The sequence below is a fragment of the Mycteria americana genome, chromosome 3 (assembly GCF_035582795.1).
Source record: "Mycteria americana isolate JAX WOST 10 ecotype Jacksonville Zoo and Gardens chromosome 3, USCA_MyAme_1.0, whole genome shotgun sequence".
Lineage (NCBI taxonomy): Eukaryota > Metazoa > Chordata > Aves > Ciconiiformes > Ciconiidae > Mycteria > Mycteria americana.
Window position 1 is genome coordinate 39084605 of NC_134367.1, and position 25831 is coordinate 39110435.

A 25831-nucleotide genomic window follows, 5' to 3' on the forward strand; every position below is an offset into this window, starting at 1 on the left:
TATCTGATTTATAATGCATGATTTTGGGATGATTACAACATACTCTCTCACAGTTCTTCCCATATGTTATTGATAAATATTTTGAACACCAGCTCTATTTTACCATTGGTATGTTCTGGGATATTACTGTTATTACTATGATAATAGTGGGTCTTAAACTAAGTAGGTCTTAAACTAAGATAATAGCATACCAACAGACCTATGTGGAATCTCAAATAAATCTAAAGGCACTTCAAACTCAAGGTGCTGATAACAGCATCCATCCAAAAAAGAAAGATGAGGTAACAGCTACATGAAATGTAGTACAAAAGCAAGCAGTTCTAGATATTACCCTAAACCTTTTGACACAGAACGCCTCTCAGGAAGCAACTACTGCCAGGAAGCAGCCTACCTTTTCCTCAGCCAGCTAGTGAAGTGATTTTTTTTTTTCTCTCCATACACTCATTAAATAGCTAACAGGCTACATGTCTGGTTTGAACTTACAGGAGCATAGCAGAAAGGCAAAGATTCCAGCAGATGCTTACTACTCTTATTTCTGAAAGGAGCAACCAACTCATATAAAGGACCAAAGGAAAGAGAGCCAAAGACATAAGAAGGAGATGGCTCTAATTGTGGAAAAATAAACCTATCCTTTGAAAGGCAGACTCCTATTTTACTTTGAAATCTATCCAATACAAAAGGAAAACTACTACAATAGCATTTAAAACAGCTAGTTTGTCTAAAAAAAGACTTCATTTAAAAGAGAGCAACTGTGGTGGGCATACAGCAAGCTTTGTTTCTACTGAGGCACAATCAGGTAAGCGCTAGAGAGAGGAGACTGACTCACCATTCTTCTAGGGTACCAGTACAGAAGCAAGCTGCAATAAAAGTCTAGACCTTCTTGAACAGGGAAAGGGGGAGAACTGCCCAACATTTACCTCAAGTTAAGAGCATGCACATAGGTATTTATTCTGTAGTAATTAAACACATTAAATTTACATAGCTTGCAACTTTTACAGTTATGCTTTTATGCTTTCATCCAATACCAACTGTAAACATGATGAACAAAGCATGAATTGGGCTAGCACCTCATTACATTCATTGTTGTAAACCTAGTTGTATTGGGTTTGTGTGGCAAGGTTTTGGTAGCAGGGGGGGCTACAGAGGTGGCTTCTGTGAGAAGCTGCTAGAAGCTTCCCCTATGTCCGATAGAGCCAATGCCATATGGCTCCAAGACAGACCCGCCGCTGGCCGAGGCCGAGCCCATCAGTGACCATGGTAGCACCTCTGGGATAACACATTTAAGAAGGGGGAAAAACAACCTGCACAACTGCAGCCAGAGAGAGGAATGAGAATATGTGAGAGAAACAACTCTGCAGACACCAAGGTCAGTGAAGGAGGGGGAGGAGGTGCTCCAGGCACCGGAGCAGAGATTCCCCTGCAGCCTATGGTGAAGACCATGGTGAGGCAGGCTGTCCCCCTGCAGCCCATGGAGGTCCACAGTGGAGCAGATATCCACCTGCAGCCTGTGGAGGGTAACGGGGGAGCAGATATTCACCTGCAGCCCATGGAAGACCCCCACGCTGGAGCAGGTGGATGCCCAAAGGAGGCTGTGACCCCATGGGAAGCCTGCACTGAAGCAGGTTCCTGGCAGGACCTGTGGATGCATGGGGACAGAGGAGCCCGCGTTGGAGCAGGTTTGCTGGCAGGACTTGTGACCCCATGGGGGACCCACACTGGAGCAGTCTCCTCCTGAAGGACTGCACCCCGTGGAAAGGGCCCACGCTAGAGCAGTTCATGAAGAACTGCAGCCCATGGGAGGGACTCACACTGGAGAAGTTTGTGGAGGACTGTCTCCTGTGGGAGGGACCCCATGCTGGAGCAAGGGAAGAGTGTGAGGAGTCCTCCCCCTGAAGAAGAAGAAGTGGCAGAAACAACATGTGATGAACTGACTGCAACCCCCATTCCCTGTCCCCCTGTGCCACTGGGGGAGAGGAGGTAGAGAACTCGGGAGTAAAGTTAAAGCCAGGAAGAAAAGGGGGTGGGTGGGGAAGGTGTTTTAAGATTTACTTTTAATTTTCTCATTACCTTAATCTGATTTGATTGGTAATAAATTAATTTTTTTGCAAAGTCAAGTCTGTTTTGCCTGTGACGGTAATTGGCGAGTGATCTCTCCCTGTCCTTATCTCGACCCAGGAGCCTTTTATTATATTTTCTCTCCCCTGTCCAGCTGAGGAGGGAGTGATAGAGCACCTTTGGTGTGCACCTGGCATCCAGCCAGGGTCAGCCCAGCACACTAGTTCATTGAACAGATGATAACCATTTTTCTATTCAATACAGTGCTATTAACTTGAACATTTAAATTTTGTGTAATTAGCATTAACAGTCATTTTAAACCCATTATGCATCCTTCCACCATAAGAATTCTAGGAGCATCTGTCACTCCCTCCAGCTCCTAGACACCTAGATAACTTTGTTATTTGTTATTTTGGTTTATTTTTAGTCTACTCCAAAGTCATTCTAGCCCTTTCCCCCAGGAAGGGCTAACAGTTTTCTTTATGTTTTTGACAGAGAAGAAACAGCATACATAATGGTCTTCAATAATCTCTTCCTGACTAAGTTTCAGAGCTTGTGCTCAACCTTCTTTTTCTATGCTTCACTTTGATACCATCTGCAAATACCACATCACACACAGGCAAAAACCAGATGCGATGCAGTCTTCTGACTCACTATAGCAAAATTTCAAAGAACTGTTAAACTGCAACTACTGCATTTCCCTGCCCCCTTTGAATTTCTAAATTACTACCAAATGTAGATACAAATAAGTCAATGCTAGTCTTTTTAATGAACAGAACCTAGGCCATTTTTATTTAAGAAATGCTTCTAAGAGACTATTCAATGTAAAAACCCTCCAAAGAAAAAGAAGTTATATTTGATTTATAACATACCATGCATTCCCTAGTTTTGCAACTTTCGTAGGTGGGGGTGGTGCGGTTACTAGTGTAGTAGGCTCTGTGCTGCTAGTTACTGATCCATTATCTTTTGCTGCCAGGGCAATCATTTTCCTTTGCTTCTGAGAAAGCTTGATTCCATGAGACGCCATTCTGCTATGAATTGATATCGCAAAGAGAGAAAATGTAAGAACAGTGTCCTTTGAGAAGACTCGCCTTTAATCTTGCAAATTAAACTAAGAAATACTTCTTTCCTAGACCAAAATACTTTGTCTAGAGTGCCAAAAGGGGAGTATGGGTGGGGGGAGGGGTTGGATAGCTGGGGAGCAAAAGGAGGATCAATGAATATCAAGAGTGACAGAAAGAAAAGCATCATAAAACTATTCTTCACATGGATGTCTACAAATGAAAACATGCAGAGTAGGAATCAAGTCTCCAAAAGAGATGGACTACCACCAGATGAAGACTATTTTCTGATTTTGTGACTTCTTAGAGACTCTCAGAAGCTTAGCTCCCTTAAACCAAAAATATTCATGCATAAGAAATATATACAACAGCATATAGCCATTTTTTCCTATTTGTAATAATTTGTTTTCTAAGTTATTTAGATTTTTCAGTCTTGGCTGTTTTGTTCACAGCTTCTCAATCTACCTAGCCAGCAACCCTTTACTAGGCTCCAGGACTACTGTCCTAGCTCTCCTTAACAAGAATGCCACACTTCAAAGGCCATGAAAGTAATCTCCAGTTCTCTTCCATATGTCGCCAGTTAAGAAACACTAGGTTTAATCCACTGCCCCCTGAAAAAGTACTTTTATGTCCCTGTGCCTTTGGGATGCTTTTCCAAGCAAGAAACACCCTTGCTTCTGTCAGAGGAAGAATTGTCAATATCAACACATGGGTGCTGGGGGAGGTCAGAGAATGCGAGACAAGAAACAAACTTCAGGATCAATTACAGTACTGGTCCACAAGTAATTTCCAAAGTGCTAGGGACAAGAATTAATTATTTTTGGTTGGAAATAGGAAAGCTCAGCAGAGCAGGCCACTGATTTAAGATACTAGTTTACTAGCTCGCTCTTTCACATTTCAACAGCTAAGACATGCTTTTGCAGTAGTTGACCAAACATGACTAGAGTAAAATAAAGGGATAAATTTTGTATGCTCACAGAAAAACACCATAATGAACTGAAGTAAACAAAGCCATTCAAAAACAAATAGGACAACTTTTCTCCTGCTTTTTTTAAACTCTGAACTGCCTGAACCACTAAGTAAATTCATAATAGCCTGGTCTATCACACTTTTCTTTTATAGATTTTGGTTTTTTACCAACCTTGAATTTGCCTTTGGCATGGTTCCACATTTCTGCATACTTTCTTCAATTTCCATGATGGTTCTTAGATCCATAGCAGGAGGGCTGGCAGGGCTAAACGAAAAATAAAAAGTTACCTTGCAAAGCATTCATTTTTACTTACATTCCACAGTTCCAGCCTTCACTGAAATCCTCTAAATCATACATAAGATTGGTAACCGGATGTATAATTTATGTGTGTTTCCTCAATTATGGCAAACCTCAAATAGAATGTTTCTGACAAAACTTTTATAAATATATACATATTTAAGAGCACACTATAAAAATACTTTCAAGACTCATTACACTATGAAACAAAAAGATGTGAGCTATGATTACTTTAAAAAAAATTAGATACCTAAATCCAGGATACTTATTTAGTAGTCAACTGCTCATGCTAAGTATTAGAGAGGCATTGCTCACAGCTCTTTCATGAAGGCTGAATTAGATCTTTCTTTGAAGAACAAGATTAAAATTATTTCACATGGCCAACAGAACATTCTTTGCAAAGTCAGAGCTCTGTACAAACACCAGTAACATTCTCAAACTTCAGGAATCAGTTTCTTTTTCATAAATGACCTGATTTTAAACTTCCACAGAAATGAACGTGAATTAAATCCAGACATTTCCAAGCCTTACATAAAACTATAAATTAAAACCTGTGTACTTAAAGGCATTTGTAAACTAAGCTGTTTTACAACTAGATTCAAGGACAGACTTTGAAATAAAATAAAAGCAGCACTCCCTCAGTCTCTCCCTACATAAACCCAACTGCCATAGACTAACTAGTGAATTAACCACTGGGAGGTCACACCAAACCCTGTCATCACTGCTCCTCCACAGTAGTTCAACCAAATACACTACAGTATTAATCCTTTAAACATTCTGCACAACAGTGCTGCCTGCTTTTTCTTGACATCATACCAGCAATACTAGAAAAAGTGAAGAAAGAGTACAAGGGAAACCCATAAGGGCACAGTGACATTACAACAAAGTCCTATAGTTTTATTTGTTCCCCTTCCATGCAATCCTCTTAAAAACGTTGGAAAAGAACTCTTAAGATAGCAGATGAAGGTGGAGCTTCTTCCAACCAGTCTAAAGACCAAAGTGTTGGTTGTGGGATGTGGAATCCTCTCTGCATAGCCTAGGCCTGCACAAATACATAGTGAGACAAAAACACAGATTCCCAATGGACCCTGCTCACTAAACGATACGCTTCAGAGCTGCAACTTTTAATTTCTACAGCTGTATTACCCACATTAACAAAGCCCATCAGCCACAAACCAACAGAGCCTGGGAAAACTGTGGGAAATTATCGCTATATGATTCCCTAAACCCTTAAACTCTTCTCTAGTCAACCATTACTGACAACTGTCAGAGACAGGACACCAGGCAAAACAGAACTTCAGTCTATCACAGTACTGCTCCTTTTTCATATGCAGATACTGCTACAGATAAAAATGAATACTCAATTTTTTATTACTGTATCAGTTAAACCTGTGGTGTTGATTTCCACAGACAGTTTAAGTCTAAAGGCATGCCTTAAAAATGTCGAAGTACAATGGTGCTTCTAATGGCTTCAAGCATGGTCTGATTCTACAAAAAACTGCCAAGTATTTTACGAAGTGTTAACCAAGCAGGCCTTCTAAAAAAGATATAAGAAGTCCAGACTGGTAGCACTTAAAAAAAAAAAAAAAAAAAAAAAAGTATCATCTAGCAATTGCTTTTTTCAAAGAATAATTTAAAAATGTACCAGCTTTATTAAACTACCAAAATCTTTAATTCATGTGTCAAGTAATGTATGATCATTTTGAAGAGCAGATAGCTTTTTAGTCTGGATAGAATATTATTAGCATTCACTACCAAGTGTGGAACAGTGAATGTAAGTTAGGTAGGCACCACAACTATTACTCCTGAACTATTACCTGAAACAGGTTGCCACCCAATTGGGAGAGCTTGCAGAGTTGTTTTTGGCACTGGGAATGGACTGTGGAACAGACTGTGTCAATGCTGATGATCCCTTGTATGACTTAATCTCCTTGTTAGGTTGAGAGGGTTTCATACCCTGGCTGCATGCTTTGTCCTTCATCTAAAAAAAGACAGAAAAATGTTGAATAAATATTCTCACATTTTTTTCATTTAGAAAAAAAAAAGAGTGATGCTACAAACAACTTGAATGATATGTGTAAGTGAAAAGATTTTAAAGGATACCTCAAAAATAGCAATAACATAGTGAATCCCTGAGCAGTCTGCTATTTGTATCTTTTTTTTTTTTTTCCATTTCACACTTCACCCTGAATCATTTAAGTCCAAATATGGATCTTGATAGTGGAAAACTCACTTGGAGATGTTCACTTCTAAAGCTTTAAAAACTTAACATTGGCACAATTCTCTCAAACTTATTTCTCTTTGCCAGTTATGCCTCAGTTATCCCGGACCATACTTCTGTCCAACTACAGTAGTCGAAGAACAGCAGGATTTTCCTGGAGTTTTTTGGCTTCTGTTTTTGTTTTTTTGGCTTCTGAACTTCAGATTTGCTTTGCATTTTAAATGAAGTAGATAAAGACTTTACATAACTGCTCTTTCGGTTTTAAGTTTTCCGAACAGTACAGCATATAAAAATTCTTGTTACAGTACCACGTGGATAAATTAACCTTAGAAGATTTAGTAAGGAATACTCATTTTTATTTGCTTTATCAGACAAACAAGAACTAAAGTTGTCTACTCTTTTTTAAGGACAACAGCTTCTCAGAAACACTCCAAAATAGAAACTCTGCTTTGGATGGACTAGATAAACACAAATAAATAAATTGCTAGGAACAAAGAAATCCAACCTCAGTCCTCTCTGGATGAAATCCTTTTGTAAAGTCGGGGGACTGCAAGTCTCTGGGGCTACCCACTCCTGCGTAACTACCTTCAGAATCAGATGTTAAGAGTTCTGGAAGTGATTCTACAGAGTTAGTTTTATCCAGTTTTACTGAGCCTAAGAAATAAGAAAAGAGAGTAGAACTATTAAATCATGAGAGCCAGACTAAACAATGCTTAAAAAAACCCAAGAGTTATTCACTCCATATAATGAATATAAAATAACCAGAAGTTTACCTAGTCCAGTATACTAGACTGTAGTAAGTATAAGCAAATTTAAGACTGTCTTAAATATTTTTTCAGAATAAGATTACTCCCAGTTTTCTTTCTATGTCTCACAATACACAGTTTTAGGAAGTAACACTGACACTTTCCTCTTAAAAATGAAGGCTTGTACCATCTTTTCAATAAACAGTGACTATTTTTAATATTCCAGAAAAAAAAAAAAAAAAACAAACCAAAAAAACACATTAGCAGAAATGTTACACTTATTAAAAACACATGGGAAAGTGTCCATTAACTTTATTTGAGAAAATACATGCTCTTACAGAATCTGAACTTTGGGCACAAGCTTAATATGACAATCATCCTTTCAAATAAAACTTAATCTTAAGAATTCACTATTCAAATTCAACTATGGTGTTGACTAGAAAAGAAACAATCTTTTCAAGATTTCCTTATTGAAGTACAGAAATTGCATTGCATTGCATATTAAACTTTATGTTCTGTTTTTATACCTGAAAGGAACTTCTTTCCCACTGACCTGTAGAGGCTGGACTCTGAATAATATCTGATAGATTATAACCTCCAGAGCTGTCGGACCGTTTTCGTGGCTTCTTTTTTGCCTTAGTTTTTGCTCTCTTGAAAAGGGCTTCCCTATTAAAAAAAAAAAAAAAACAAAACCCAAGACGGATTAAAGCCAAAGAAATTGAGCCTCAGAACTATCAGTGTCAATGTCACATTTTTCAGTCAGCAGCAGTGGTTATACTTCAAGCAGTAATACCTGGTCCCACCAGCTGTCACTAGCTGCTTGTTCAGGCTCCGCTTATGCATTGGCACAACTATTTAGTAAATGATTGAGGGGGGGCAGGAAATGCAGGAGGAAGAGAAAAAATTCTTTCCAATCTAGATCTAGTCTCTAGTCTAGTACACTCCACAAAAGACCTCTGCTGACACAGTGCATAGGCTGGCACTGCCACCTAGGTCAGATTAAACCTGCTACACATCACAGCAACTGACATAAAGTAAACTACATCCAAGTCTCCACTTTTTTCTCTCTTGATTTCTCCTAAATTAACGAAGTTCAATAAACTCCACAGTTGGTCTCATTTTTCCCCAACGCAAATATTGCCACCAAGATAATACTACTTCTACAATAAAGCAGGTATATGGTCATGTTACCAAAATGCCATATGTTCCTATATATGTTATTAGGAAGAATGGAATCAAATAAAAGGCATCTTTCATTTTAACAAAACTACTAGAAATTAAGAATTATATGAATCACAGCTACAGTAACCCTATTTCAAAAAGCTTCTCTGAGAAGCTTTTTGTGGAATAACTATATACATACTTATTCATTCCTGCATCAATACTGTAACCTTACAATGCTTGGGGGTTTTTTTAATCCTTGTACTGCCCTATTCCCTAAAGGCTATCATCTAGCTTTTAAAAACACTGAAAGGCTTGAATTCTAATAGAAAATAGCCTCTCAGTTCCCTTGATCTACTAGTCCTTATCTGTACTAGTTCATTTAGCAAAACTTTTCTTGACACAAGCAGTCAGAACAGTACACAATACCGCAGGTGAGGTCTCATCTGCACAATGACATCATATTTCACTGTTTGGAAGCATGTTACAAAGTCATCTTATCAAATTAAGTTTTCATAGTTGTGATGTCATAGTTAATTTCTCCAGTTTAAAAACTGTACCAAAAAAAGCAGTTGTAATTTTATTATTTGCTCGTCAGAGAAAAGCACCATATTAAGTTAGTCTGACAAGACTTTACAGATTCTATTGCTCTCACCTCTATGTCTTCAGAACAAACGTTCAAAGACAGAATACGAGGAGTTCACAAAACCACCAAGGCCAAACTACCTGATCTACAGTTGTTTGGATCACATTTTCTAACACAAGTCTTAAACACAGGTCGCTTGTTTTGTTATTCTACAGCCAGACAGTAGCCACTTTAAACTGACAGATTAAAAACTCATGCTACAAAAAACTTCGTATTTCGCATGACAATTCTGTTAATATTAAGAAATGTAGATTATCACAATTTTCCAGACAGATCAATAATACATTAAAGTCTGGTTTTTTCTCTTTTGATTTCTCCTAATTCCGTGAAGTTCAATGAGCTCCACAGTTGGTCTCATACATACACAGATACTTTCATCACATGCACAACTCCCAAACATTACCGTGAATGCTTGTTTTGCTACGTTTACTCACATGCTACTTATAAACTGAAAAAAAGTGCTCCACCACAGTTCTGTAGCATTTTAAAATACTTAAGGGAACTGAGAACAGTCTTTGAAATCTCCATTTCTCCTATTTCTTAATTTCAATTCTGAACCCAAAGGGAGACAGGCACCACTCAAAGGGGGATAAATACCATATACATCTCACCTATTAAAAAATGTTGATGAAAAATAGATACTTACTGAGAATTTTGTTCTGTATTCATTTCTTCCCTTAAAAAGACGAAGTTCTCTCCACCTTCAGGCTCAAAAGAACTTATGTCAGGTCCATCTGGATACGGAGTAATTACTCTCCTGACCATAGCTGGAATCTGTAATTGTAAAACCTGTTATACTAAGTTTCTCTTAAGTTGTATGCTAGCAAATATATGATCTCTTGTAAAAGGATCAAAACTGACTGTCATTTAAAACACTTTTACAGATCAAGTAATTAATTACTTAACCAGCTTATAATCTTAAATTACATCTTCAAGCAAAATGGAAGGTGAATTATTTTAAGTGACAGACTCAGAATGAGTGTGTTTCAGCTGCCTGTAACTCCTGACAAAAAAATGCTTCAAGGTTTTGCCAACATTCATCTTTTACTACTGTACAGTTAAAGAATACTGGATTATAATGGGCCTTGATTTTCCCCTTTGCATTAAAGTTCAACTTTCACATTATTTTTAAGATCTATATGATCACCCTGAACCTTACCCTCGAGAAGTATAATTTGCTTTCTTCTCCTTTCTTCTAAGTAACAGATGCTCTTTTCCATAGGTTTTGCTTATGTTTTTTCACACAACAATTGTTAATTACAGAACATTAATACGTTTAATGTGTATAATTAATTAATTTACAGGACACAATACTGTTGCAGCAGTGGCTAGTGAATAATGAAATATGAGCTCCATGAGAGTGATAATAGCAGCAGCTAACCTTAGCTTTTGAGTCAGATGTTCCACATTTAGCCTGTCATCTACAGACCCTGCAGGTATATATTTATTACTCATCTGTTCTCATTTTAAACCTAATCAGCTTACACTCAAGTTGTACAACTTACCATTTTCCTGTAATAAACAGAAAGATCCTTTACAACTTCATCACTTAAGACATCCAGAGTCCTAAAATATTAAATACAAATTTATCTTATCAGCTTAAAAAAAAAAAAAAAAAAAATCACATTAATGAAAAATTCAAATGAACGTTTTAGATTAATCTCACCTACAAGCATTATTACCTATTCATGGTGGTCACAGAGTCAGAAGAAAATGAACACAAAATGTGAACTAGTCAATGCCCTTGTTGTAAGGCAGGATTAAGCCCACAACCTTTCCAGATAGCCTACTTTTACTTAAGGCCACAGCCAATATAGACCTATATAGTTAAATCAGCATGAACTGGTCATTACTTTACATATTTCTGCAGACTTTCAAGTCTTCCTGACATGTATCTAATACTCCAAGTCTATGCAAATTCTTCTATAAAACTCAGCCACAACATCCCTTGACATTTATGCCAAAAAATAATACTGCAGCAACAACAACTTTTACTCAACAGAACTGTCTTGTCCACGTGAGCAGCTCTCCTTGCACAAAGCTGTCACAACTAAGTCCTGTCTGTCTCAGGTGTCTCAGATTAAAAGTCTTGCTACCCAGTAATGACATTTTGAGATTTTCACTAAAATGCAGATACAGTCTTAATTGTAGTAAGAATGTTGCATGTCCTTTCCAGGCTTAAGATAAAACAAATCTGAATTCAGAATAATACTTAGGACAATGTGATTAGATTTTTACTCTTCTCTCCAAAATCAAAGGTTAAAATGTTTATAAAGATGTGAAGAGGAAAATTGCTAATATGAATGAATTCCTGTATCTGTGATACAAGCAGAGCAGTTGTGTGACATAGCAATGAACTGCTGGCATTCTGAACCGGTTCAGATCTCTGAGAACTTCTATAAGTAAAAGAAAGCATGACAAAAAGCCTAGGAGTGGACAGAGTGGATCAATAATACAGATGGGGTTTTTTTGTTTGGTTGTTTTTTGGGGTTTTTTTTAAGTCTTTGCTAGAAAAGAAGTTTAATCAGTGCTGATAAGGCTTGCTCTGCGAAGATGATATGTACTCTGGAAGCAACTTGAAGACCTGTCCAAAAGCATCAAGAGAAGGAAGGCCAGAGCACACCTTCAACTTCTCAGAACCCCAGCTGAATCATTGTGCAAAGCAAGGGTAATTAATTAATCTGTTCAGCCCTCACTGCAGACAGTTAAAGCAAAGAGACTACCAGAAGGCAGGCGCATCCTCTTTGGAAAATGCACCAGCTATAATAAACCTTCTTAAAATAAATTCAATTTGCATAGTAACTATCATGTTAAAAAAGAGAAAAAGAAAAACAAACAACAAAAAAATGACAGCAGTTTTATGCATCTTCAAAAACAATTTAAAAAATCCAAACAAGATTAGGCCTAATGTCAAAGCCCACTGAATTCAAGAGAGGTTTTTCCTCTTAATTCAGGGTCTTCGTGCCAGATTGTAACAGTGTTTTGTACTATAGAACTGGTACAGTACGTACAGATATTTAACTAGTTTCTCTCTCCCTGTTGGGCAAAAATGAGCTTCCCTTTAAACTAGCAGCATTCAGTTGCATTTTAATATTTAACTGCTCCTACTAGTTCTTTCAACCCTTTTGCCTTTTTAGGATGTTTGAATTTAACAGCTACTACATGAACACAGTTGCATTCCTCCTTACCTTGCTTCAAGCAAAGCTGCCATATTGAGTCCTATGAACTGCAAGCAGGACAGTTTTAACTGTTCAGCATTATACATTGCTGAGAACTCCAACAGCTCGGCAGCATTCTTTAAAGTAACTGCAAAGAAGAAACACAACAAACTAAATTGGGTAACGTGCTGCAACATCATGCAGCAGTTTTTAAGACTTACTGCACAGCATGATCTAGGTATTGAAACATACCATATACTTCTCCATTCCTAGAAAAAATGCTAATGCTCAAAAGACCATAAATTATGGCAAGCTCCACATAACTCTGTAGCAGCTTGAATGCAATGGCTGCTTCACGGAAATAGAAAGGCCCTACCTACAAACATATCAGTTTCAATGTATTAAAACTCAGCAGTCCAAAACAAAGGGGAAAAAGATAGTTAAAAATAGCAAGTTTCATATACATCATAAACAGTTCTTAAAGCTCCAAATGTTCCCTCAGCAGGGAGAAAGAAAAAAAAAAAAGGGCGGGGGGGTGAAGGACTAGGGGGCAGGGGGGAGAGAGAGAGAAAAATGGAAGTCACTAAGAAATGCCAAGTAAAAATTGTATGCTGACTTCTTGTATGAAGCTAAGCAACAACACTTAGTGTTTTCTAGAAGAGACAGACCTTCATAGCCATATAGAAACAGCATTATGTCAAACAAACAACAGAACTAGTAGAACTACATAGAAGGACAGAAATAGAAACATAGAATTCATTTTATCATGTTTTAAAGACAAGAAGTTTGAATTCAATGAAATAAAGGTTTTATAAAAGTTTCATTTATTTGTTGTAGTGGTTTTGAGGGGTTTTTTTGCTTTTTGCTTTTCTTACTTTTTTTTTCTTTTATTAAAGAGCGTGAGATGAAGACAATGATGCATAAGGAATGGAAGATTATGCAAACCTAGAACATCACCCAGACTAAAGAAGCAACTGTTAACAGCTATGCAATGAAAAGCAAAAGGCAATCAGAGCAAAGGAATATAACCAAATAATTCCGTGCTGAAATAGGCAAGAACATTAACATCTTAAAAAAGCATTTTTTATTCTCTAACCCTTTATGATACAAGTGGAAGAACTCACGTTTTTCTGCAATGGCTACTTCACAGATTTCTTTGAGTCTGGATATAAGAAGTTGGTCAGCTACCACAAGAACATTACATATGAATTCCACATTTTGAGAATCTGGAAAACAAAGCATCCCATAAACACTGTAGGCAAGTCAAAAGCAACTATAACACATACAGCTTCAATGAGATACTACCAAAGGACAAATGTAATGGCTTTGTAAATTTTGATGGGATTTTCACAGCACAAGAATAGCTTAGAAGAGCACAAACAGTCATTTTTTTGAAGCAAGAGGAGGAGGGAAAAGGAAAACTGCAGTTTGACAAACTAAAGAAAAGGTACAAAAAGGCCTGGGGTACAGCTATCACCTAAAAATCTAAAGGAAGAGTCACAAAAATTTGGATTTTCTACATAAAACTTCAATGCAAGCATACTAATTATTGAATTTCTATTTTAAAAATATAAAAATTGCAGGAGCTACAGCTGAGTTGAAAATATATTAATGGCACCTTTTATCGCAAGAGCTTCATCTGTATACAGGTAATCTACAATTATCTGTAGTATGTCAGAATGGATTGGCATTTCCAGAGCTGAACAACAAGAAGCCTAAAAGGCAAAAGGATTAAAAAAAAAAAAAAAAAAAAAAAAAAGAGTAAAAGAAATTGACTACCTGGAATAAAATACAAAATTAAGACAGCAATTATATTTAGCAAATTACTTGGATTGAGGGTCACATATTCAAAGTTAAACAATTATTTAAGCATTTGCACAAAATCTGTTCAAGCTCAATTAAAGTTCAATCTGTTCAATTAAGAATTGATTGTAGCAGAGCAATTAAAATCTGCCCAAAGTTCTGAATAAATACCCATGAAACAGTTCAGTGTTTCATCAGTTTGAGCGTCTTCTCTAACAGTCCTCCTTGATTATACTACTTCACTCACAATTGTCTAAAAGCAGAACTACAGGAATCCCCTACACAAGTACTGAACTGCTTTCCTTCCAGGGTAAAAGATCTAGCGAAATCACAAGTTCCCATGCAAGAATAAAATGAAAGTAGCCCTGACTGTTAATCTCTCAGAAAACAAGGTCCTCAGCAAACCATGCATTTGAAGAACAATCTTAACCATTAAGGCAAAGCTTTTGTATGAATAAACATTAGCCATTAAATCATGTAATTGTCACCATTCAAGTTTATGCAACATCACTGCTTAACAACTTTGGTTTATTTCAGGTGGTACTGAAGCAAAGCTTTATACTAAAAGATTTCTTTTGCTTTAGAACATGCTACTGGTACTGACATATTTCCCATCTGAAGTTTAAAAACCTCTTACAGACATCAAGATTTTTATACAACATCTAGAGCACTTGATTCACAAAATATTTACTTATGAATTTAGTATGATTTAGATTTACTTATGAAATAATAGATAACTTACGACCTACATACAACTGATAAAGAAATCAGTGACACAAATGGACATTCAACACTTAAAAAAAATAAAAGAAAAACCCAATCAATCACTTGTGTCACAGTATTTCAGATATATTTCCTCACGATGACTGAGGAAAAGGCAGCACAGTAACTCAGAGGACAGGTAAAGTTCTCTTGCGCAGCAAAAGAGAACTGCCAGTACTTTGCCAGGTTCTTAGATTTACATATTGCCAAAAAGCTATGAAAGTTGAGAAAACTCTTGCACACTGCTTCAGCTTTCAGTCTCTGAAAAATGCTTCTCCATTTACACCTTTCCTCTCTTTCAACAAGCATTATCAATAGCATTCAAATACTTAAACAGAGGCATTTAGTGAAATTACGATGTCCAGGAACAACCAGGGCATTGACACCCAGCTAGCAAATAGGAACCAAGACAAATAAAAGATCTACACCTTTTGAAAAAGCAGCAGTTGGTGACTAAGTGGAATAGTCCTTGATATCCTCTATTTCATTAACAGTAAAAGTCAACTAGAGATTCTACACATTGACTCTTGATTCTGCTGTATCTTTCACTAAGTACATATGAAAAGCTATTCCATACTTCATACTATTTAAATTAAAAGATCTGTTACAGAAAGAAAATGAAAATTCATCCAAAGCAGTATCCCATAAGAACAGTACAACAGCTTTTATAAATCCATGAACTAGCTCAAAATAAACCTCTAAAACAAAAGTAATACTTCAGTTTCCTTTGATATACATTATACATTTATTACTCTCATTTAATACACAATCTCAATAGTACAAATATAGAGCAACCAAAAATGTGGGTTGTTTTTTTTTCTTGCAAACAGGATCTAAGAATCCAGCCTTTCCTTTTTGCCACTATTTAGGATATGTTATTCTAGGAAAAACTGAAAAGCTGTCACTTATTGGATGAAACAAAACATACCACCACACATGTTTATTGGCGAGCTTACCTCAATCCATGAGCTGCTTAACATGCTGTGAAAATAATCTGTAAAGAAAGGCATTTCAGTTCAAGATGCAATAAAATTTCAGTTTAAAAAGACAATATGTCATATTTTTTATATATATATATATATAAAAAAAAATAAATACACACACATACCAAGTCTTGCACAAAGTACACACTTATGACACGGGAATTCCTTTCCATCTAAAGATTTCAGGGTCACATCGCAGAGGTACGAACTAGAAGATATTTAATAGGATCAGAACTGTGGCTATTCAGAACAGCTACAAGTTGTAAACTCTACAAATAAATGCTTACTTTAGCAAGTTAGGATTTATCCTTTAAAATAAAACACACCTGAACTTTAATAGTATCATACAAAATGAACCTAAAAGTACAGGCAAGATAGTTTCAAGAGAGAAATTTTATGTCCAAAATTGAGCTCTCAAAATTCCATCTGAAGTATTTCCTTCAAAACATGGTCAATTACTGTTTCAAAATTGCTATGACCAAATAAATTAATTATGGCTAATTTTAGTCAATCTTAAATGATCTATGTTAAGTTAGTTATTTCTTTTACATTAGTAGCTACTATAGGCTTTGACAATGCATTTTAAGAGTGAAGTAATCAAAATTCTATGAAAAAGCTACTTTTATGCAATGTAGCTTTTACTACATAAGTAGACTATTCAAGCCTTTGGATATAAATAATCCAATCACACCAATGGAATTAAAAAACAAACATCACTCTAATAAAAGCGTAAGGAATTTTTCTATTGAAAGATATTCCAGAGATTTTCTTAATTAGAAAAAATATTATATATTTGCTTATTTCCAATCCATGTAGTCTTATTGTCACAGCAAGCATATTTGCAAAAGTCAAACTGCTTTTGACTGGATTACCCACAACATTTCTCCTGCCATTAGTATTCTATGACACAGTTTATCCACAGAACACATTAATGTACAGCAAAAAGAAGCAAAGATATACCATACATAATCTATACCAGATTACTAATTCATAGATCAGTCTGTAAGCATCTATAAAGAACGTCCAAACATGAGTTACTGTGAAAGAGAGACAAGTGTACACTAGAAGTTAAAATACAGCTGATCAACCTTAGCCTACACTTAACAGATAAAGAGATGACATAAGAGGAAGATGGTGAGGGTAGGGGAAGCTTGATTTAAAAAGTTTACCATTTCTTCTGATATAACTTTGGTTTGTTCCCATTCTTCTTGTTGACCACATTAATTTTTCCATTTTCTAACCTGACTCCATCCAACCTACAAATCATTAACATTAGTAATAAGTAATACAAATAGTATACAGTTCAAACCATTAAGAACAGTTTCACAAAGTAACAGCACTTCAGTGGGCTCATATTGTGAATATGAAAAGGGATCAAAATCATTCATCACAGAAAACTAGAAAGGGCCAGTTGCTACTTGAAAGTCTTCACTGCAGATGGAAAATGTAATTGACATTCTTTCCATACCTTAGATACCTTATTTATTATCTTAGATGAAGGCTATACTGCTATAGTTAAGGCCAAAGCCCAAACCACAGGGTCAAAAATCTACGAGTTATACATACTACTACTAGTCAGTTATCTGAGCAAAGACAGTGGTTTGGTAGAGATGCATGTTTCAGCACAGGCTTCTTTAGCACCCTAATTCATCAAGGAGGCTTGTGAATGGGATGGTAAAGGAGTGCTGCTGGTGGATTACAAAGCAATACACTTTCAAACGGAAAGCGCTTTAACACAGAAATTTTACTTGGGAACTCAGTTTTAGCAGCAGCTTCACGTCTTTCCTGATTAATTTTAGTGTTTGCAAAAAATACAGTGAAAAAAACTGCCCTGAAAAAGCTCATTCCCTCCTTTGAAAGGAAAAGACAAATGCGGGGGAAAAAAAAAAACCCAAGTAACACAGTCCTACAGAGACGTTTGGTCTCAATTCCATTAGTTTCACCAAGTGACATTAAAAATGCATCAGTTAAACAAGAATTTAACCTTGCTTTGTGTTGTTTTATGCTAAATATGCTCACTGTCTATGGAAAAACTGCTAGACTATGGACCACAGCATAGAAAATCATCAATCCAAAACTCAATTAGATCAGCTGTCTCTAACAAAACAAGTATTGATGTTTTATGACAGTCATTCTGGAAAGTCAGATGATTTGCATCAGATGTCAAGCCTCAGAGAGCTCATGCCTTAAAAGATACACAGGACAGACGTTTTAAATACAAATGTCCAAGAGGTTCTAGGACACAATAAGGGTCAATGGCACACTTCCATCATACAGAAGCCTATTGAAAAATGATGCTTTAAGTACATAATCATGCTACAGAAGTCTGCTTCTGACATTATTAGAAGAAGTCATACATGCTTTCTCTTAGCGAAGAGCATCAGAACAAACTGATGTTGCTTTAAAGAGATGACACGGCATGTGCTGTAAACTTTTATACTTACAAACAACAAAACAAGCAAAAAAAGGCAAACTTATCAACCTCAACTAGCCAACTTTAAATTACAAATAAAGTTAGATCCGCTTACATAAAAACACTCTGTGAATAGAATATAAATGCATTTCCTTTCACCTACCTTCCACTTAAATTGCTGAGTCCAAACTTCTTTGCAGCACTTTGCAACATTTTTATGAGGTTAGCTTCTTCACCAACAACTTTGCCTTTTTTAGATTTGCTCTTCTGTTTTTCATTTATAACTTGCACTTGATTATTTCTATAAATCTCAAATGCAGACTTTCCATTAACATTTTCATCAAAACTCATTTTGCTCAGGTTAGAAATTAAAGTATCTTGATATTCTTCTGATTTTTCTTTTTGCAGGATTTTTGGTTTATAACCGTGAGTCAAAAGATCGCAAGTATCAGTGTATATGAACTGCAGAAGGTATGCAAAGAGATCTGGATGAACTTTCTCTATTACATAAAGATCACATCCAACAGCATCTTCATCTTTACGGTAGATGTCTGGAGTGTCTAGCTGGTTGTCATTGGAAACAAACAGCTTCTTGAAGAAGTCAGAGCGCACAGCCAAGATGTATTTGTGCACAGGGTAAGTTCTTGTGCCAATCTGAAAAGTCACATCATGGATGCTGTCCATTTCATCTGTTTCATCTAACAGTTTGCCAAAATCCTCTCCAAAACTTGATAATGACACACTTGGAATTTCATAGAGACTAGAACAAAAGGAAATCCATCAAAAAACCCACTATTTACAAGCTCCATAAAATTTTATATAGTATGTTTAATGAAGAGGGTGAGGTTGTTTCCATTTGGTTTGTTTGGTTTTTTTCTTACATTGCTGGACTACTCAACATTTCTTGTCCTACTCTTTTTGTAAAGAACTAATAATCTGGTATTTAGGCAATTAAACCACATCGGTAAGATCTGTCTAGCTTCAGAATATCAAATACAGTATTTTGTCTTTATAATGTAGCCAGTAAATATGTATTATCAGAACTATCTTATCTTCATCTCATTTTTCCAACAAGAAAACACAGAAATGTTTGCTGTATTTCATACTACAATCCAAAGCAGTAAGAAAAAAAAAAAAGCTAATATTTACTTATTTATCAGATACATTGGAAACTATTATGAGAGTGCAAGGAACATGGTTCAGTATTCTACTTACTCATTTTACTTTAAACATTTTTTCCAAACAAATAAGGATCCACTTTTTACTTTTATTTAAAAGCTGGTTATCGGTGATTACTGAAAGGGTGAATTTCCACAGTATTTAGAGCTCAAAGTGTACTAAGAAATATATTGCAAATGCTTGCCTTAAACACTTTAGATAAAACAACAACACTATCTATACTAATTATGCAAATATATAAGCTGAGGTCTTCGGGTAACTTCAACACAGCTGTTTACTAACAAGTGCTATTCTCTAGCAGTATGGGTAACCACATTTACTGTGACTTCTGTATGAGCCAAAAATGGTTTTGAAAAACAGAATTATTTAATTGCAATCACACACAAAAAAGAGAAAAATTACAGTTGCTGACATTTTAAATATACCTTGTTTTAGGATCTGACTGTAAAACAGCAAAATTGCAACCATTAGGATCAGTGGCAATACTAACAGCTCGGTGGACAAAAGTAAGCTTCTGAAGTCTAATTCTTTCATACACACTGTTTGTATCATGTTCACAAGACACATCACATGAAGAATTCTGAAGGCTCGATACAAGTTCTGCTAAAAAAAAAAAAAAGAAATTGGAAAAAAACCCACAGAAAGGTCCAGCTAATTAAAATGCAACTGATATAACAAAAAGGCAGATTTATGACTTCTGTAAGTCCATTAATGGAGTCACTGAATAAGGCTAAATTATGCTGAAGATTTCAGTTCACTTAACTGAAATGCAGGAAGACTTTTTAAGAATAAGACTTTACATTACATATAGGAGAGTTTTTATCCAGAATTTCTTGTGGAATTGTTTTGCCACTTCTTCACATAAGGGAAAACACTCCATCTAACATTCAATGCAACCTCTTGTGGAATGAAACAAGCTGTGCATCAGGGTATTGCAGTGCAAGATTGTTTTCTTTTCCTGTCATATCAATTACAGCAGATATAATACAATTGCCTTCAGACTTCATCTTATATCTGTTTAAATTATACCCAAACTAACAAAAGACTATTGAAAAAAATGTGATATTCTCTGAATAGTGGATTATTTTTCAAGAACTGGATAACTGAATACATGCACACCATTCACCACATTCATTAAAACCTCTCAAAAAAACAGAAGCTCTCATTCATTACAAATCAGTGATGAACATCAGCTAGACATTCAACTAGTCAACAGGTCCAGATTCTGAAGTTTCCTTGAAGATACTAAAACTACAAAAAGAACAGTAATAAGCAGAAATAAAAGAGTGACTACAGACACATACCAGCACCAGGACAGAACAAAAAGGTGATGCATTTGGTGCCTCTGTAATGAGGGAACTACTGTGTGATGTGTAGAATAAAAGAAAGTAGCAACAGAGTAAAACTAGTATGCAACTCTGCATTGAGCGACAGAGGAAAAATTTTTGCTGTGAAAGAATGCAAAAATGGACTGATAAAACTACAGATGGAATCTCAGTATCAAAGGAAGTAGAACTGCAACATAAAGCTATAAAGTTCAAATACATCCCAGATTGGAAGTAAATCCATTTCTATCCACAGAATTTTAAGACCCCTACATGAACAGAACTGACAGTTTCAATTAAAATCTTGTCCTATAGTAGACAGGTATCTTCCTTGCAGAAAAACAATCCATTAGGACCTACTCTCAGCAATATGAGCCAAGTTAATAAGGCAGAAATTGCTCTGGACCCTATATTATGCCCAGATAAGGATCTAGGAAATATGATAAGGTTTCACAGATTTAGCAGTGCAAGCAAGTACATGCTCCTTCTTTTGTTCAATGCCAGTCTCTTAGGACTGGTCATCTAATATGTGACAAGATCATTACACTGGACCCTTGTGCTACTATTACTCTTCAGAAGTACTCTTCTTCCTGGAAATCTCCACCTGAAGGTTAACCAAAGGCTGCAAAGTAAGTAAATCTTGATATTATTGAGGAAAGAGAACAGTAGTGGTCAATGCTACCAACTGTCAGCCACAGAGGAAAGAATGAACTCAGCACGTAATACTGTTAGAAACTGTAGAGATTCAATTAAATTTTTATATTGATTTGGAGTACTTAAAAACAATTAAGAAATCACAACTAACCTTTCTTTTCTGCAATTTTTTTCCCTTCTTCCAGCCACTTCCCTGTAAAGGCTTCACCATCCTGTGTGACAAACATTATTTCGTTCCTATTCAAAGCAACATCGGACATGAAGACTTGCCGGCCATACACCCAACGACACTGCTTCATGGAGTTGTTAGATGACTTCCAGCAAAACACCTATAATATCATTTTTTCAGAGAAAGGGGAAATCCTCATATCATATAAAAGCAGTTACATATTACACACTACTTTTTTAAACACAAGAACATGCCATCTCAAAGTGGCATATAAAAGGAGAAAGACAAAATTATATCCTAAAGTGTTATGAGCGTCTATTACAAAGAATCCACAAGTAAAACAGGGAAAATCCATTATGGTATCAAGATCCATTTGCCCATGAAGGCATTTGAAAAGCTTCTCTGAATATTCAAACATCTTCACAGCAGTCATCTATAGGACAGTTTTTACTGACATTTCAACAAGGACAGCAAAAGGTGTCATCAAGTCAAGAAACAAGTTTAATCTAGTTCTTAATTTACAGATTTGTCCAACTGGTTTGCTTATAAATCAGATAAAATTCAAAGCTAGCACACCAAAAATTTAAACCATTTCCTGCTAATCGTTTGACAAATATCTCAAATTTTTCTGTAGCAGCCAAGGTTTTGGAATGGAGATCATGACCAAACACGAACTTCAAAACATTCAACAGAAATGTTAAGACCTGCATGCACAGCAGGACCCCAAAAAGGTATACTTTAGATGTCTGAAAGAAGTGAGCATGAAGCAACAATCCCATGCAAGGTACAGATGTGGCATTAGTGGTGCTAAAGCTGGGCTTTCGTCTTCTCCCACTTGAGGGACTTGCACAGGTCTGTTAACACCTACATAAGGAGGGGACAAAATAATTTCTGTAACCTATTTCATTTCCTACAGAATCACAGAATGAGGTTGAAAGGGACCTCTGGAGGTTATCTAGTCCAACCCCCCTGCTCAAGCAGGGCCAGCCAGAGCCAGTTGCCCAGGAACATGTCCAGACAGCTTTTTAATAACTCCAAGGATGGAGATTCCACAATCTTGATCACCCTCACAGTAAAAAAGTGCTTCCAGATATTCAGACTGAGCCTCCTTTGTTTCAGTTTGTGCCCATTGCCTCTGGTTCTGTCACTAGGCACCACTGGAAAGAGCCTAGCTCCATCTTCTTTACATCTTCCCTTCAAGTATGTATATACATTGATAAGATCCACCTTGAGCCTTCTCTTTTCTAGACTAAACAGTACTCTCTTAAAGAGAGTACAGTCAAGCCAGACCAGGAAACGCTAATTCAGGAAATATAAGTATTAAGATTCCATCCCTCTCCTTACTCAATAATTTATAATGCCTAAATGCACTAAAGATCCCAGCACTTGACAGTATTCAGCATGGAAAGATATGAAATGTAGGTTGACATAGTCCCACTGATGCAGGAAGACAAAGTAATTTTACTGCTACAGCAGTGTCCCAAAGATGTTGAAGGGGCAGTATCAATACTACGGATGCTAGAGGCTAAACCTCACATGAACAAATACTGAACTGGAAGTTTATAATCTCTGAGACAACTAATGACTTTATTAAAACAGATAAGATCATCCCAAAACATAATTCAGTCAAATGCAAAGAAAGAAAAGGAAATACCCACACTGCTCCCTACTTTGATATACAAGCTCAGTTTTCAACATTTCTCTAAGAAGGCAGCATTTCAGCACCAAAACCTCTTTGTAAACACCACTAGATGGCACTGAAGGTTTAGATCTCCCAGTGAGCAGATCTAGAAAAGGCTGGGGTTTTGAAGGGTCCTATAAACTCTTACTCTGTGGAAGAATGAGGGAAGAAAACAATAAATCCGCCATAGTATTGCAGTTCTAAGACAACACAGTGTCTACACTTAACTATAAATACTAAGCCACCCACCAACTTTTCAGCAATAAAAGGGACATCTCATCTACAGAACAGCTGCTTTTCAACAAAGGCTCTAAAACTTCAAGTCCAGAGACTACTTCTGAGACTATTTCTGGAGGGCGTAAAGGTGACTGGGTACATGGGGCGAGAGGAGAGATGGAGGGAAAAAAAAAAAAAACCAAAACAGACCATGTACACTATATAACCACTTATGTATGTAAAAGAAAAGGAGTTTACACCTTCACTGAAAAGCCATTATTTTTAAATCTGTGAACATCTAAACTACTGTACATTACTTTGGTAGTCTTCCCATAGCCCTTTAAAAAAAAACAAACCAAAACAAAAAAACTGAAACAAACCACTAGCAGCTCTACAAATGAATTGGGTATTTTCTATGCATGATTTTGACCTGTCAATTTCTTATGCTTAAAAGTTTGATTAATCAGCATGCAGCTTGCTATATAATTATGATTTCTAGGGACACAACTTACTCTTCCAGCTTCATCCAGCACTAGAATGCAAATCTTCTGACCCCCGTTTTCTTTAAGATGCTGGGTATCTACCTTATATTCCAAATATCCCCCATTAACAAGAACTTTTTTAAGGTTCAGCTGTCTGAAAGAACACAAAAGGTTAAGTTAGTATTTCTTCACTGTGTATTGATGTTGCTTTTATGACAGAGTTACCTTTTCCATTTAGACAAGCAGTAAAAAAAAAATATAGTTGAGGTAGTGACACTGAAAAATTACTTAAGTTTAGCTTCTCCCCACTGGTACTACTAACATAACTGCTAATAAAATACTATTAGTAGATTGTAATTTTTGCTTTGCTTAAGTAAGTCACATCATATCCACAGGTGCTTCACAAAATTCTGTAAGTGAAAACCAGTATATGATTCAGCTTTGATCTTCAGCATTACAAAAATTATAGTCGTGCAAATTTCATTTAGTTGTCTGTATTAAAAGATCTATCCTATCCCAGTAGGCTGTTTCTCAGGTTTTTTTGTGGGTTCTGTTTTTTACCTGACCAAAACCATGCAAGTTATCTCTTTTCAGTTTCTTTAGTATAAGAGCACAATACATGGTATTAAGTTTCTCCAAGTGCCAGCACCTTCACTTACAACCATGTAGAAAATTAGGTATAAAATAATCATTAAGCTATAACATGTCAATAAACACTGCTAAAATTTGAAGTGAAGCTGAAAAGCTAACTGGGAGTTAGCTGGGCAAAAATGCTAATTACCCCTTCTAATCTGTTATTGCAAACTAAGTAAGAGAGAATGGGATCAAATAATTTCCTAAATTTATGAGTCATGGGCCCAGTTTCTTCAACAGGTTTTACATCCAGGTTTTAGCATATGGACCAGATGATGCCACAAGGTTCCCCCTGCAACCTAAATTACCCTTTATAACATACTATATCCACACATTAATTATGAAATTCAGACCCCAAATTACTGATTCAAAATCATAACAACATAACTAAATAGAATAGCAGATCTTCAATGCCTCTACCAAGATGCATTTATACAAATTCAGGCTAACAGATGAACAAAAAATACCAGTTTCAATATTTTTAAAACAATGGCACAAAATATTTCCTCTTAGTATGTTTTTTTAAAAATATCTTTGGTAAACAGAGAGTGGCACCTTAGAGTCATCTAATTACAAAAACAAACAAACAAACAAACAAGATAGCCACAGTTCATATGAAAGAACTGCAAATGAAGAAAACTCTGGGGAGCACTGTATTATCTCTTAAGTACAAAAATCTTTAAAATAGCTTGCAAGTATAAGACTATAATGAAATCTTCACCTATTGTTCTTCACGACAAATTAGAAAAGTAACACATACTTCGAAGCCATCTTTTTGCACTGATAGTCTGCAAGTAGATAAATATCTCCTCTTTCAGTAACGCATACTGTAGCGCCATCGCTTGCAGAGACCAAGGACACAGAGATATCTTTATGGTGTAGAGCAGAAACTTGGCGAGGTGCAGTTACACATTTTTCTCCATTAGGATCCAGCAGATAACCTAGAAAATACAACACACCCCAAAAACATTATTTGCCATTCCACACATTTTGCATTTAAAGGACACTTTGCTACACTACTTTGAAGAACCTTTAAATTCTAAAAGATTTTTTAGTTAGTTAGATAATTCATCTTCAAAATAATTAGACAGATAAGAGACCCACCACACATACTTGTTAGTTCACCACACCACAAAACATTCAAGACATTCAAGGTTAGTTCAACAAAACATTCAAGGTTAGTTCAACACCACAAAACATTCAAGATTTGATACAC

The 25831-nt window shown here is 36.1% G+C and overlaps 1 protein-coding gene across 10 annotated transcripts in view; it reads right to left on the reverse strand.

The window, feature by feature from the left end:
* The window catches only part of IBTK (inhibitor of Bruton tyrosine kinase), a 63782-nt gene that overhangs the window by 17836 nt on the left and 20115 nt on the right, over positions 1-25831 (reverse strand). For 5 of the 10 annotated variants that reach the window (XM_075498268.1, XM_075498267.1, XM_075498266.1 and 2 more), the window contains 18 exons: positions 25376-25556; positions 24013-24136; positions 21586-21763; positions 19881-20058; positions 18440-19036; positions 17033-17119; positions 15989-16071; positions 15837-15874; positions 13934-14030; positions 13440-13541; positions 12346-12463; positions 10663-10723; positions 9804-9946; positions 7904-8016; positions 7110-7258; positions 6201-6364; positions 4258-4350; positions 2928-3086 (listed from right to left, as the gene is read on the reverse strand). In XM_075498268.1, the coding sequence (XP_075354383.1) occupies positions 2928-3086; positions 4258-4350; positions 6201-6364; positions 7110-7258; positions 7904-8016; positions 9804-9946; positions 10663-10723; positions 12346-12463; positions 13440-13541; positions 13934-14030; positions 15837-15874; positions 15989-16071; positions 17033-17119; positions 18440-19036; positions 19881-20058; positions 21586-21763; positions 24013-24136; positions 25376-25556 (2665 nt within the window). Of the gene's footprint in view, positions 1-719; positions 1890-2927; positions 3087-4257; positions 4351-6200; positions 6365-7109; positions 7259-7903; positions 8017-9803; positions 9947-10662; positions 10724-12345; positions 12464-13439; positions 13542-13933; positions 14031-15836; positions 15875-15988; positions 16072-17032; positions 17120-18439; positions 19037-19880; positions 20059-21585; positions 21764-24012; positions 24137-25375; positions 25557-25831 lie in introns of those variants that run through there. The other 5 variants (XM_075498269.1, XM_075498265.1, XM_075498262.1 and 2 more) reach the window with 5 other exon arrangements.